This window comes from Macrobrachium nipponense, chromosome 24 (assembly GCF_015104395.2).
Source record: "Macrobrachium nipponense isolate FS-2020 chromosome 24, ASM1510439v2, whole genome shotgun sequence".
NCBI lineage: Eukaryota > Metazoa > Arthropoda > Malacostraca > Decapoda > Palaemonidae > Macrobrachium > Macrobrachium nipponense.
The window spans coordinates 33909231-33924230 of NC_061091.1; the positions used below are offsets into that span (position 1 = coordinate 33909231).

The 15000-nt window shown below is 37.6% G+C and overlaps 1 protein-coding gene and 1 long non-coding RNA gene across 2 annotated transcripts in view; one reads left to right on the top strand and one right to left on the bottom strand.

Moving 5' to 3' along the window:
• LOC135204140 (uncharacterized) overlaps nucleotides 1-15000 on the bottom strand; it is a 321292-nt gene that overhangs the window by 34283 nt on the left and 272009 nt on the right. The window lies entirely within an intron of this gene.
• The window catches only part of LOC135205574 (homeobox protein HMX3-B-like), a 39566-nt gene continuing 26026 nt past the window's right edge, over nucleotides 1461-15000 (top strand). The window contains exon 1 of the mRNA XM_064236341.1: nucleotides 1461-2296. Coding sequence (XP_064092411.1) covers nucleotides 1959-2296 — 338 coding nt within the window. The 5' untranslated portion in view covers nucleotides 1461-1958. The remainder of the gene's footprint in view (nucleotides 2297-15000) is intronic.

Here is a 15000-nt window from a genome sequence, read left to right on the forward strand (position 1 = left end):
CAGAATCATCAACACGGGAAAATAATCCAATAAGCGTCGATGTAGATATGGAAACTAAATCTCTTAATCACCATGGGGCTGCAAGGGAGACCGACAGACGACAACAATAAGACCTTATGTGTTACATTCGAAAACAATTCAGAGTTTGGTATTCAAGAGAGTTCATGCCAGCAAGGACCCTTACTTGCCTCAAGTGCGGTAAGTTGTTAAAGGGCTTAAGAGGCCTGATGTGGCTCTTCTGGACTCAGGCCTCCAAAAAGGGACGACAATTATTACGCATGTGTCTTGCATAAAACTCGAGGAAAATGAAACCAACAATTTGTAAAGCTGTTCCACCGTCACTGTCCATGTCCGAAGCTTCTTGAAATGACTTGCTACGTTTAACGAGAATATTATTGTTGTGCATCGTTATTCGTGGAATGATCAGTAGCCCACAAGGCAGCAATCTGAAAGTTCCACAGTGATTTCCAACTGGAGATAGTTTTGTTTTACAACCTCCTTATATACCCCACTCCACACACGCAAATAAATGTACAAAAAGTACATCCTACATACATTCATACTCATTCTTATCATAGTGAAGATATACAATTCTCAAGAGAAAAGGAAAGCTTCCTGGGAGGCCAAAGGAGGAAGCCCAGAACAGAATAACACCATCAGCTGAGACAACGAACAAATGGCAGGAGATCTGGAGTTTAACCTACAGCAATCTCTGTAACAAACATACTGTTGGTACCTTCCCTAAAGGAAGAAGTATAGCCACCTCCCCTTTGGGAATAGACAGGAACTGGTTAAGAAAAGGAAAACATGAAAAAACTGCGCTATCGTCTTCAACTCTCACAAAGTCCCCCCGCCCCCCTCAAAAAAGGAAAAGAAAAAGAAAGGGAGAAAGAGTGCTGGTAAAACGAGACGGGTTAAAAGTGCTGTGATAAACTCGAGTAAAAATTGCTTTAGCAGCGTGATAAAGAACGACTCCTTGAAAGCTCCCTACGAGGAGTGGCCGCTTAGACATACTTGTAGTCCTCCTCTACAAGTTTTGATATCAATGTTTAGGGCCCAGCGTTCTACGGCTCTCTACCGGTTTTTATCTCTCACTCCCCTGGTCAGGGTCCTGGGCGCGCCTTCTCCTTCGCCAGGGGTATCATTCCCCAGGCCATCTTGGGCTCTTGTGTGTGTGTGATCTCCCATAAATTATTCACGAGATCGGAGTCCAATCCAGCACGCCGTCAGCTAAGGTGTCGCCTTCCACACTTACGCACCGACTACCCTTGTAACAGTGTGAAATTAACTTTGCCGTTCGGCCAATCATTGGGTGTATGATACCTCAACACTCAAGATCGTAGACCAATGGGAGCGAGGCACATCCCGACAGGGCCCGCCCTCGCGGGCTCCGTAACCAATGGAGACGGGAAGCGCTCGAGCAGATCGAAGCCATTAGTCTTGTGGGCGGGGACACGTGCAGGCCCACTTGAAACTCAAATGCTTGCTTTTTCTTCATCTCTATCGCCACTCGTCGTGCAGCGTCAGTCCAAATAAGCGTAGTTTTTCATCTGCTCTTCTTCACCTACAAAAGTTGCTGTGACAGTTGACTCAATCTGATCTGTAGGTGATACAATCGGCAGCAGCGAGCTCATTCCGAAGGACACCTTTTTTTTCATGGCAGTGATCGTATTTTGGATGTTCGGGAAAACTTTGAAAAAAGTGCTCATTAATTAGTCAGAAACTTTTGTGGACACTTGGATTTAAGTCGAGAATTTGATTCGATTCAAGTGGCGGGTGAGGATTATCGAATGATCAATTTGTCACTCGAGAGAGCCGACTGACTGGCGTCGCAATGAGGCCGTTTCGAAGTGTTTGGGCCATTGTTTGAAAAGTCCCGAAGAAGTCTTGCGGGCGAGAGCACCTGCGGGAAACTCGTCAGTCATAGCTCGTCAAGCCTCGGGCCCTCGCACACAGCAATGTCCTACGAGTTGGCGAGCGTCATCACAGCTCACAGCAGTCCCGCCGTCGGTGGGAGCAGCAGAACGCCATCGCCCTTGGGAAGAAGGTCTCCGCCACCGGTAGGAGGAATGGGAGAGTCCCTCAGGAGTAGCGGGACCCCCGAGAGGTCGACCACGAGCACCACGCCCCCGGCCAGAAGTTCCGACAGCGGGGCCAGCTCCCCGAAAACGTCTTCCCCTCCTTCGCACAAATCCTTCAGCATCGCCAGCCTCTTGAGTCGGGACGACCCCAAGAAGGATTCTAATTACGACCCGCCTTTCCCCTTCAGTCAGCATCACGACACCCTGGCAGCGAGGTAAGTCGGGTCCTGTCCTCGCAACTTCTTCCTCGCCCTCGCTCGAGGAGGATGAGAGTCATTGGGGGTTGGACATCCTGCGTGTCTCGACGAAGTAGCTACTTACTGGATGTCACTGTCATTACTTAGGCCGTGTTTATGTCACCCACCTCAATCAGCGAACATGAAGGTGGAGTGCCGATTCGAACCAATAGCAATAGCAACAGTAACAACAATGATGATATTGGAGTCCAAATATGAGATATTCAATTTAATGAAGTGGATTTTTCCGATGTCCATCTTAAGACGTAAACAATAAAAATAAAAGACAAAATAAATATCTTACGTTAGGATGTCTATTTAACTAGGATCTGTGGTCAAATGAAAGGCGCATCTGAAATGACGCATAAAGAAAACGCTTATTATAAATTAAAACGTTCTGATTTATGAATTATTTTCATTCCATTTAAATAACGTTGAGATTGAAGTGAGCCTAACTTTCCAACCTCGGTCAAGAATGATCGGTGGTGGACATTTGTATTAGGAAGTTTGATTCTTTGCGGATTGTCATTTGACAAACTGCTAAAACCCACCGTGAAAATAAATAAATAAATAAAAAAAAACATCGCTGTTATGTCAAGGCAAATATATTTTCTTATTGGAGCGGTAACATTCGCCCTGAATTGATTTATTATTATTTTTATTTTTTACTTTTGATATTTGTTTTTCTTTGAGTATCGTTAAACGGCTACCGAGATTGGGTTCGCACTGCGCGAACAAGAGGCGAGAGCGACGGAAAATTCAAACGAACGCTGACTGATCTCATTAACGCGTTTGAATTGCTTCGCGCTATTGTAGCGTCCTGGCTTCGAAAAAGGGCCGCTCCTTTTCGAATGTTCTATAGGAACAGTATTTTAACAATCTGAATTTTCATATTTCTCTTTAACGTACACTTTATATATATATATATATATATATATATATATATATATATATATATATATATATATATATATATATATATATATAGAACTGTAATGACTAAATGTTACACATATAAATGTATATAAATGTAGTACACAATGAGCCACTACAAATTATGGATTTGTGACACTGAATTTGAACAGGGAAAAGGTGATTCATTCCGCGACCGCTGTTCAACATCGATAGCATTATCATAATTATTTCCTGTGCAGAAAACAACAGAAGACCCAAGGCAGTTTAGTATATAATACTATACCGGTATGACTAACCGACTTAATGAAGCGCCTGCTCCAAGCCATTTGATTATTTTGGAGCCCTTCTGAACAATAAAGACTTCCATCCAGTTTTTTTTATTATTTCTTTGTCAACAGCGGAGTAATGAGCGACTTTGTGACCTTACGCCAACCAGCCTCGAAGAAAAAACCGATATAAAAGAGGTGGAAAAAAATAATGAAAAATACAATATAATAAAAATATTAACATGAATTAATTGAACATTGCTGCTTGAGAATTTAGCTACACAGATCAACAATTTGCAGGGGCTTGTTGGACAATATACCAAAATAAAACCTGAAATAAATTGCAACCGAAAAACAATAACAGTTCCTCAATTCCAACGATGGAAAACGACTATTGCTAGTCGTACAGCTGACGGAGAGACGGCCGCCTCTTTTCTCTCTCTCTCTCTCTCTCTCTCTCTCTCTCTCTCTCTCTCTCTCTCTCCACTGGTTAGAGAAATGACAGAACTGAACAACAAAACCTTCCTGACTGTCCTTTTCACTTTTCTCTTCTCTGCTTGGCCGTGAAGTGGCCGCCCACGAGAGGCCTACGAGCTGTATTTGCTGCCATTCTTTGATGTAATCCGTCAGATGAGACCTGGACGCGGACTCGAATTACCCGCCACGTGCATGGTAACAAGACCGTTTGAGACCTCCAGGTCAGAGACCGACATTTATTTCGAGCTGGTCATGCTGGAAAGCCACCCTTCATTTCTCAAAGCCGAAAACACTCACTTTTATGATTCGATTAGCGCGTTGTTCTCGCCAACATTTATCCATTAATGGAAGTTTCATGTGAATGTGTGTAATCAAGATAGATAAATAAAGAATACATTTCTCCGCATTCGATAGGGGATGCTAAGCGTTAATCGTGCAAGGGTGGGGAAGCCAATAAAGAGTTTTTAGTATTATTATTATTATTATTATTATTATTATTATTATTAATTTCCAGGGCGAGCTGACCAATCGCAATTATCAGTATTAGACTCCTTTCGATATTTAAGATTTTATTTTTACCCAATAACAAGTTCATGCATAATAACGGCATTAGTTACAATAATATGCTGCTGTCTTCTTTCTGCTTTTAAGTATCACATAAACATAATTGGTTCATACAGATTTATTTATCTATCATTATATATACACACACAAACAAACACACATATATATATACTAACTATATATATATATATATAGTATTATTATATATATATACATTTAGAATAGAATGTATTGTATATCTTAATATAATATCTTATATTTACATATTATATTATATTATGTATGTTATATACAATATATATTATACATATATTATATATATATATTATATATAGCATCGCAATATAAATATGATATATAAAAAGTACGTACAAAGGAATATAAAATTAACTCCTCTGTCGAAATGAACATTATTTTGATGATAAAGGGACAATGATTCTTTGCAAAGGTAGAATACAAATAATGTTGCCTTTGGTAATTATTTAGAAATATCAAATAACAGGTAATTGCATCACTGTTGCCAGAGTCAAACATCCCGATGGATTGGATTCAGGCGTTACCCGACTTCAAAGTTATACAGTTGAATAAATAAAAGAATAAGCGCAATTCTCTCCTAAAAGGAACACTGACAGACGGGCTCACTTTTCTTGTGAAAAATATGATCATTCGACGAGTGGAATTCCTTAAGAGTTGTGACTCAGAGAATCGGCGGCGATCTACATAATAAAATCCAACTACAGAAAACATATATAGAGGTGTTGACATGGTCATTATGCATATTGCGCGACCTTTATTGTGTTGAGTTGTCTTGCTCTAAATTTAAATTACAGGGCTTTCATGAAAAATCGTTAATATTGGGCTCTCACATTTCATAAGAAGTTATTGATTTATGTAAAAATCACAGTTAATGGCTAAAAAAAATTTATTGTACGTGTGCGACGCTCAAAAAACGATTCCGGGAGAGCAAATGTTCAGGACTTCAATTATGAAATAACACCAAATAAATAAATGAATAAATAAATAGATAAAATACATTACTCAGCACCATTATATATATAGCACGAACTGAATACGAGGGCTATAGAATACTATGTATATCTATATACATAAATAAATAAATATATATACATGTATATATATACATATACACATATACATACATACACACACACACACATATATATATACATATATATAATATATATATATATATATATATATATATATAGAATTGCGATGAACGAATATGGGGAAATACATAGAAATATTTACTTAAATTTAACCTATGATTCTTGCTTAGTCAACCATTATCAAATGTGCAAGGCTACTATTTTCTGATTTCCGGAAGCAATATGTGTTGCCAATGAGATTTAGTTTCATCTGTTTATTTGCCGTTCCCTGTAATGATCACAATAAGTATCGGGAACCGCATCAAACTAATTTTACTTGTAATGACAACGACATGTATCTAGACGATATATGATGAATGTATTATATCCAGTAAAGTGCTGTGGATAAAGCTACAAGGAGCAATTTCAATTTCAAGGAACCCCCTGCAATAGCTTTTGAGAACAAGCATCATCGTATCTACTACAGAGAGAGAGCTTTTACTTTGCATCAGACATAAGCTTGAAGTCTTGTAAAGTTAACTGGTGTAACTATTCATTAAAAATGGCGGTAATTTTTACGTATTTGGCAAATGCATTATTCTGCCGTAATTAAGTGGATGACAGGGACCACAGCTATAGCCTACGTGTTACACCCGGAAAAGTTTGTAACACGCGCACACACTGCGTTTTGTAGAGGAGGATAACCAGTGGTGACAGAAAACAACGCAATCAATAAGTCGCTAATGATGTAGAGCGGCGACACTTATATAGGAGCCGTTATCAGTTGTATGATAAAAGGCGCTTCCCCGCCGAAGGCCGGTTGAACGCAACCGTGTCACGGTCAGCATTCCGGAGGGCGGTTGACTTGACGAGGAGGAGGTTTGGGTACTCGTGGATATTTTCGAATGTCACCTTCTCTTTCTTCAGGGTATCTGGAGATGCCGGCCACTTTTCGAGCTTGAGTGTTCTGCTACCTGAGAAGAGACCGAACAGGAGGGGGAGGGGGAGGGGGAAGAGTGGTTTATGAGTATGAGGAAAGAGCAGGTTGTGCGGTATTTCCTTAAGGAGGCTCGCTTCAGAAAACACACACACACAGACACACACACTCACGAAATTGATATATTAACAACACTTGAAAGAAAAATATATTAATCTGAGTTTTTCCGGACTGATGCTGACAAGAACATCGAATTATGACCGCTTGGCTGCCCCTCTTATTCAGCTTTTCAAACGAAGGGAGGACCCTGAATCAAGTTAATGATAAATAAAAAATCAGCATGTAATGGTTTCGTCCAGTTGGTTGGACTTTTGAATCAACCTAAGCAAGAAAAAATAATAAATCAATCAATCGATCAATCAAAAGAATAAAAATGAGTTAAAAACCACATGTAAAAAAAAAAAAATCAATACGCAAATATTGGGGAAACCTAATAACGAAAGGTGAGGACGATGTTTAGAGACGACTAAACACAGAAGAATCCCAGAAGGTGATTCGCAAACAGAAGAGAAAATATCTTAATGTTTTCCAACACAGCAACTTTGCGTCATGTGATGGAAAGGAATGAACTGTCGGCGAAAAAGCGAGTAAATCTAACTATCGCTGCAAGATCATTTTTCTCATTAGATTAATGTAGTCATTTCTGAATAGCCATAATTTTAAGCGACTGCAACTCTTATCAAAGGTTATGGGAATAATATTATTATCACCGTCGCTATCAGTATTGATGGTAATTGTATTTATTTTGGACTATGAGCCGAAACCCTAGCAGCGAAATGGCAGAATATTTAGCGTTGCATTACTAGCCTTTATTTATTGTCATGTATTTCTGCTGTCGTTCAGAATTCCCCCAAAACCATCTCTCTCTCTCTCTCTCTCTCTCTCTCTCTCTCTCTCTCTCTCTCTCTCTCCCCTGATTCTAGAGAAATGCCAAAGCGTGTGAACCTGGGGAACTTAATCCACGAAACGTCATTTCTGTGGCTTCCCACCCAAGCAGCTGATTACGATTTCTATTGCCAAATGCATCTTAAATAATTGATATAAAGAACCCATCTATGTATTCAGAACCCTTCATTTCTCCCCCAAAGAGCGAGTTTTCTAAAGCTCAGTTTTTTATTTTTTTTTTTTTGTTGGTCTGTTTTTGTTTTTTTGGAATAAATCATTGCACCTACACACTCGATTGAAGTCATGATTCTGTTTGAAACGGAATAAATAATTTCCCCGGCGGGATTGGCGTGTTTTCGTCAATGAAAACAAACAAATAAAAAGGTCGGAATCCTATTAGGAAAAGTACGCGGAGAGAGCACCGCACTCGGGAGGCAGATCATGTTTCCAGTAATCAGTGGCTCACGACCCTTTACATCGCTGATGATCCATCCAGCATGGCTGGAGGCGGCCCAGTGACGTCAACGACAAAGACCGCTGATCTCTGCAAGTTCTGCCGCCACACGGTTCAAGCGTTGAATCAGACTCAAACCAGTTCGACCGCCATTTTTCCCCCAGGTGGGAACCTGCAAATGAACAAATCAAACTCGTTCGACAAGCCTCGTTGCTTGAAATCGGAGAATTGGTCCATATATTTCAGTCAATCAGGCGCTTGACAGCACATTCGAGCGATCTCTGACGGCGGGAGTCAGCAGTGAGAGTGATTCGGAAACTGCTTTCCTCCTTTTGCCAAAACAGTCGGTAATCGGGGGAGGCATCACTGACGGCTGGAACTACTTTCCAAAAGAAATTGTGATTGCCGGTCGCCTCCAACGCATGCGCGCATTCTCACACACGAGTCTCTTCGGTTATTTGCTACGGATAAATAGAAGTGGGATAAAACCTGACAATTCTATATATGCCTTCTACACACAGCTGTACTGAGTGCACTTCAATCTCTACTAGAGAGCTGCTGCAGAACTTATGACGCAAAAGCGCCATAAGGGAATCGGCCACTCAGCTGTAGTAGCCTCGTTAGGACATGAAGAAGAGCTCGGGTGTATTCGGGACTAAGAGGCTAAACGAGAGAACGTGTAACAGGTATCAGATATCTATTTACCTGTCATTTCAACTGACTGGCGTCACAAAGTAGTAAGTGCACTTCTCTGTGCATACACATCTCCATATATATATATATATATATATATATATATATATATATATATATATATACACACACTTGTTCCCTGATCATTCTCAGAAAGGCATCGACCTTATTATTATCGATTCCTTATTATGGATACAATTATGATATGACATAAGCGCTCTTCTCCCGCTTATTGGTCATCTCATTCTCTCAGTGCTCGTGCTTATAGCCATGTTAAACGACTCTCTCTCTCCCTCTCTCTCTCTCTCTCTCTCTCTCTCGCACAACCCCTAACAGAGTCTAGGGGACACTTTGCAATCCTGTGCAATGAGCAGACGATGAAGATGCGACGGACTCATTAGCCTATACGTACATGTCCGTCCCTGTACGAGCGAGTCCGTGCGTTTGTGCGTCGGCAAGCGTGGCAGCTATATCTTTTGAAAGGAGGGAGCGTGCTTGCATTCATTTGCTCCAAATCAAGCAGTGTTAGTGTTTCAGGGACTGAAAGCAATTTCGGTAATCAAGGGAGAGACAGAAGCGGGAAAAAGAAGCAAAAAGGAAGACTACACACACACGAGGAATAACATTTCCCCTTCTCGCTAATGCTGGGAAAGAGGGGCCTACTAATCCCGTAATTAGAAATCAGCATGAAAGAAAAGTAAAGAGGATAAAAAAAAAGCGTCTCTTGCTTTCGTTTAGTTTTCCCTTTGTTCGTGCGTACGTGCGTGTTTGATGCCCGCTGCGCATCTGAAGTGCTTCGTGGGGTTACGGTGGGGTGGGGGGGTGGGATTCATCTGACCAACAACAGTCCTCATCTCCAAAGAAAGTCTGAAGATCAATTATATCCGATTATTTATTGTTTCCTGAATTTTAGACTGAAATACAGTGAATAAAAAGAATTATTTTAATCTTGTTTCCTAATACAGACAACTTTCAAGAGTATCTTCACTAAAAGTCTTCTGCGTATGTACACACAAACACATATATAAGTCTGAAATGTGTATATATATATATATATATATATATATATATATATATATATATATATATATTATATATGCATACACATAAATACATATATATATATATATATATATATATATATATATATATATATATATATATATATATTTATATATATATATATATAATATATATATATATATATTATATATATATATCCGATTATGCTTAGCCCCGCGCTGTTACGCACCATGCCTTGGACCATATACGGTCAATTAATTACCGGGTACATAATTAACTGCTAAGGTTAACAAAACCGCAGTGGGTAGCCGACAGAACTGTCAATCCTTCCTTGTAATGTATATGTACTGTGTACATTATACATACATACATACATATCATATATAATATATATATAATATTATATATATATATATATATATATATATATACATATATGCATATAGTATAGTATGTATATGTGTGAGTGTGTGTGCATGTGAGTATATTTTCATATGAGAAACAATAATTACGAATGGTAGTTTCCATGGGAAAGGTATGTCGAATCTTTTACTATACTCTAATATTTAGTAAACTAATAAATACAGTAAAAGATCGAGTATTGTCACCAACTGGACATGGAAAAAAATATATATTTTTGCGAAATATGTATTGTTACTAACTCAAATAAAAAAAAAGCCCATATAATATCTGGAAATCCCCCAAAAATTGCTGAAAAATGTAATGTCACTAACTGAAAATCGAAAAAAAATATTTGCAGAAAAATGTACAGTCATTTTGTGGAAATTTTTAAAAATATATATATATATATATTCAGAAAAAATGTATTGTCACTAAATAAAATAAAAATATTTTTGTACAAAAATGAATTGTCGCTAACTGAAAAAAATTGCAGAGAAATGTAGTCACTAACTGAAAATCAAAGAAAAAGATATTTGCAGAGAAATGTATTCTCATTAACTAAAAAAAAAAATACAGAAAAATTTATTGTCACTAACTGAAAATAAAAATAAAAATATTTGCAGAAAAATGTATTGTCACTAACTGGAAAAAAATTGCAGAAATATGTATTGTCACTAATTAAAAATGAAAAAAAATATATTTGCAGAAAAATGTATTGTCATTAACTGGAAAAATAATTGCAGAGAAATGCAGTCACTAACTGAAAATCGAAAAAAAATTTTTTTTTTAGAAAAATGTATTTTCACTAACTGGGTAAAAAAAAATAAGAAAAATATATTGTCACTATCTGAAAATCGAAGAAAAATTGCAAAAAAAAAATGTATTGTCACTAAGAAGTAGAAAAAAAAAAATATTTGCAGAAAAATGTATTGTCACTAACTAGGAAAAAATAATTTCAGAAAAATGTATTGTCACTAAATGAAAATAAAAAAAAAAGATTGCAGAAAAATGTATTGTCACTAACTAAAAATCGAAAAAAATTGAAGAAAAATGTATTGTCACTAACCAATAATCGAAAAAAATTGCAGAAAAATGTATTGTCACTAACTGAAAAAAAAATGCAGAAAAATGTATTGTCATTAACTGAAAAAAAATTGCAGAAAATTTAAATTACAAATTTTTGGCATAACGAGAGAATTTTCCAATCCTGGCGGCTGCCGAAGAAATCAGTTTGAATGTAATCTTATTGCAAGTCCTGTTGAGAGGGAGATTTTTTTTTTTGAGTTAATTGTTACATCGAAAACAGATCCAAGAAAATCTATCTTTTATTCAGATATTTGCACTTGACGTCTACTATTTCATGACGCTAAAAATCGGCTCTTTTCCTGCGACGAAGAAAAAATAAACGGACTGACGTCGAGTGTTTTCGCAAAAGTTTTATCATCATTTCTGATATCGATGACGCTGAAAATGAATGGGAAAGAAAAGGTCGCTTATTCTATTGTCACTGGTTACTGATCAGAAAATGAGCTTAGTCAAAACATCCCTTCATAAAATATTCACGCTTTAAATGTTACTTGTTGAAGGGGTTCAAAATTAAAAGGGGACGATTTTTCGTCAGTCTCTCTCTCTCCTCTCTCTCTCTCTCTCTCTCTCTGTGAAATACCAGTAAAGGGCAAATCTCTCTCTCACTGAAATATCAGTAACCGCAAAAATGTGTCCCTCAATCCCGCCCCTCTCCCCACGCCGCAACAAATCCTAATTCTCATAAATTCCAGCTCTTTCCCTTTTTTCCCCTTTCCTAAATCATCGCCGGTCCCTCAAATTTCCCCTCATATCGCCCCTCAAACCCCGCCTCCCCTCTTTCCACCCTCATCTTCCCTCCCCTCCCCTCCTGTGTTTTGGCCGCGAGCGAGATTTGACAGATAGATAGATAACCATAGGAGATGCGCTCAAAAATCTCTCATTGTTGCCTTCATCATATTTTGAGCAGAAGGTTTAATCGCGCGCTTTTACGACGCTCATTATGCGCGTCCCACTCTGCCGGGCCATGCTGTACGTAGCAGCTCCTGTAGGGAAGGGGCGCATGCGCCGCCGCCCATCCGAATCGAGATAAGCATAGTATTATCTCCCCCGCGAACGAAACAATGATCAAATATGCGTCCTGGAAGTCGGGCCCCAATTGGCATCTAATCAGCGAGAGAGAACAAACCAAGAAAAACGATTTGAGGGAGACGGCTTTGGGGCGAGGGATTTCAGCGCTTCAGTTCCACAAACAAAAATGAGCAGAGACAGTAATAGAAACTTATGGAGTGAAGGGGAAAAGGGAGGGGGACGGGTACCGACAGCTCCGATTCCACCTACCTGCCTTAGGATTTAATTGGACAACGGGTAATGAGCTGCTGTCATTATCTCGTGCATAAAAAAAATTGTATTAAATGACTTCCATCAAATGCACTAGTAGAGCTTATTAATTCGGACGTTTCTTTTCATTATGCTAATTTGACGCGGCATAATACGGTTACCTTTTTCTAAAGGACCATTTTTTTCTCATTTTTTTCTAGCCTTAATGATTATAGTGAATTATCTTTTAGCATTGCAATATGCCTGTCTCTCTACTTTTATTTATTTGTTTACATTTTTTTTGCTGTTGGTATTTATATATTTTTTTTTCTGCTTACAGCGAATAGTTTTGTCGAGTTCCACCAAAACATTTTATGTAGGTGATTTTTTTTTAATGCTGAGATTCGTTGAATTACGGTGATTTGAATTTTTTGCAGCGTAGTAAATAAAACGTTATTATCTAAATAAAAAAATCCTGATTTCATCGCATTAAAGGTTCGCCTTTTTGTTCTAGCATTTTATTGCATCAAAAGATTAATCTATATAACTGTTCGTTTTACTCTTTATTCTGAGCTAAAAATTCCCTCCCGTTCCCCCCAAAAAAGGGGAAAAATATCTATCACATTTACGCTCACAAATTGTAACGTGTTATCGTATGGAAAAGATAAGTTAAACTCTCTATTTGCGCATACGAGCTTTTATTTGCTATCAAAATGCCAATAGTGTTGAATAAATGATCGTAACTATGAAGAAAATACAGCGCAGTCAACGGAAACTCATATATATTTGTTCTCTCGGAACAATAACAGGGAGCCGAGCGCTATTCTACATGAAGACTTGAAAATTGGAACTATAGTCGAACATATTAAAAGAAAATACGATGAAGTTCACCGACATTTTGAGGGTAATTTCTGTCGGTGATGATTTGTTCATATCGTGAATGAATTGTTCACGGGAAATCTGCTAATGTTCTAGCAGGGTTTTTTTTTCCATCTACTGGAGACCAAAAACTTTTATTGTATCACTGTCGTGATACAAGGATGGACCATCAGTTCGTGAGGAAAGTGTGAAAAAAATCATTTGCTTCCGTAAACTGATTTATCCTGTTTCCATAAAGTTTGTGTTACATCCTTAGTTGTATGCCCTATATATATATATATATATATATATATATATATATATATATATATATATATATATATATATATATATATAAAACACACACACAAACAGACAAAGTGGTACTGATTCAGCTCGGCAAAGCAAATTCAGTGGCTGAGAGACATTTTGAGAAATGCAGATTGTCATAATCTGATCACAGCTGTCAATAAAGGAAAAGAAAGGACGCCTGTTAATTTATATGCTCACTGGATTCATCAGAGGTGAAAATAACTGTTTGTTTTCCGGCTCATGGACATCACAGTGTTCAAAATGTTCACATCTCTTCTCATCTCTGACGTCTCTGGACATGAGGTCTACTATATACCAGTGGTCATGTCCCACAGACGAGCCATAAAGCCATTCGGTTCGCAACGGAATTCTAGGTTTATGCGGCATGATTTACATGTGTCAAAAAATCTTTTCATCTATTGCCAATCATTTTCAAATGTTATCGTCATTCTTCTGAATTCGGCTTTACTTTGCAACGTAGGCCTTGATCAATTGGTTCTCATTTGATATTTTTCTTGTGGTTTGAAAATGACGAGTAGAAGCAGCGTATAGAATAGAAGCAACGAAAAATATCCGTTAAGACTTTTTGGCTTGAATCACTTTCAGTGGAGTATCATCGCAAATATTCGATTTGGCTACATAATATGAAAAAGTATATACTAATATAGGAAGATCCCCTGCCGTTGGTAAATAGGCGCGCAATCTCCACGAAAAGATTAATTCCACCAGAGAGCCCAAAATGCCCTAAACCATTTAGGTACTTGTCATGATCCAAATACATAATTTTCACCGTTTTTTTTTTTTTTTTTTTTTTTGCATGTATATTTCTGGCATACGATGCGATTTGCGGAAATCTTAAAGGTATGATTTTCACTCTTCGTCATTAATCTAACTTGAATTCAGTTTCATTATTCATGTTTGGCCTCTTTTTTAACATTCTCAAGAATATTTTCATTACCTCGCACTTTTCATTGCATGGCAGATGTCAACTTTGTACCAGACATGCCAACATTTCATTCTACAATATAACTGCAGTATCCAGTTTTCTAGCACTATAAAAAAAATCTCTCTCATCATAATCATCATCATTATGTGGCGTCAATGCACAAAGGAAACTGTAATGCTTCCTTCATCGCCACCACTAGCGGATCGAAGGGGGCACCTGGGCATGTTTACCCCCCTGACAAAAAATGCCAAAATAATAATATTGAAGATTTAGATAATAACATAAATGAGAAATATGAAAATGAGAAAAAATCGATCGTAAAACAATAATAATATTTTGAGAAAAAAGTAATAATAATAATAATAATAATAATATAATAATAATAATAATAATAATAATAATAATAATAATAATAATAATGGATTCGGCATTTCCATTA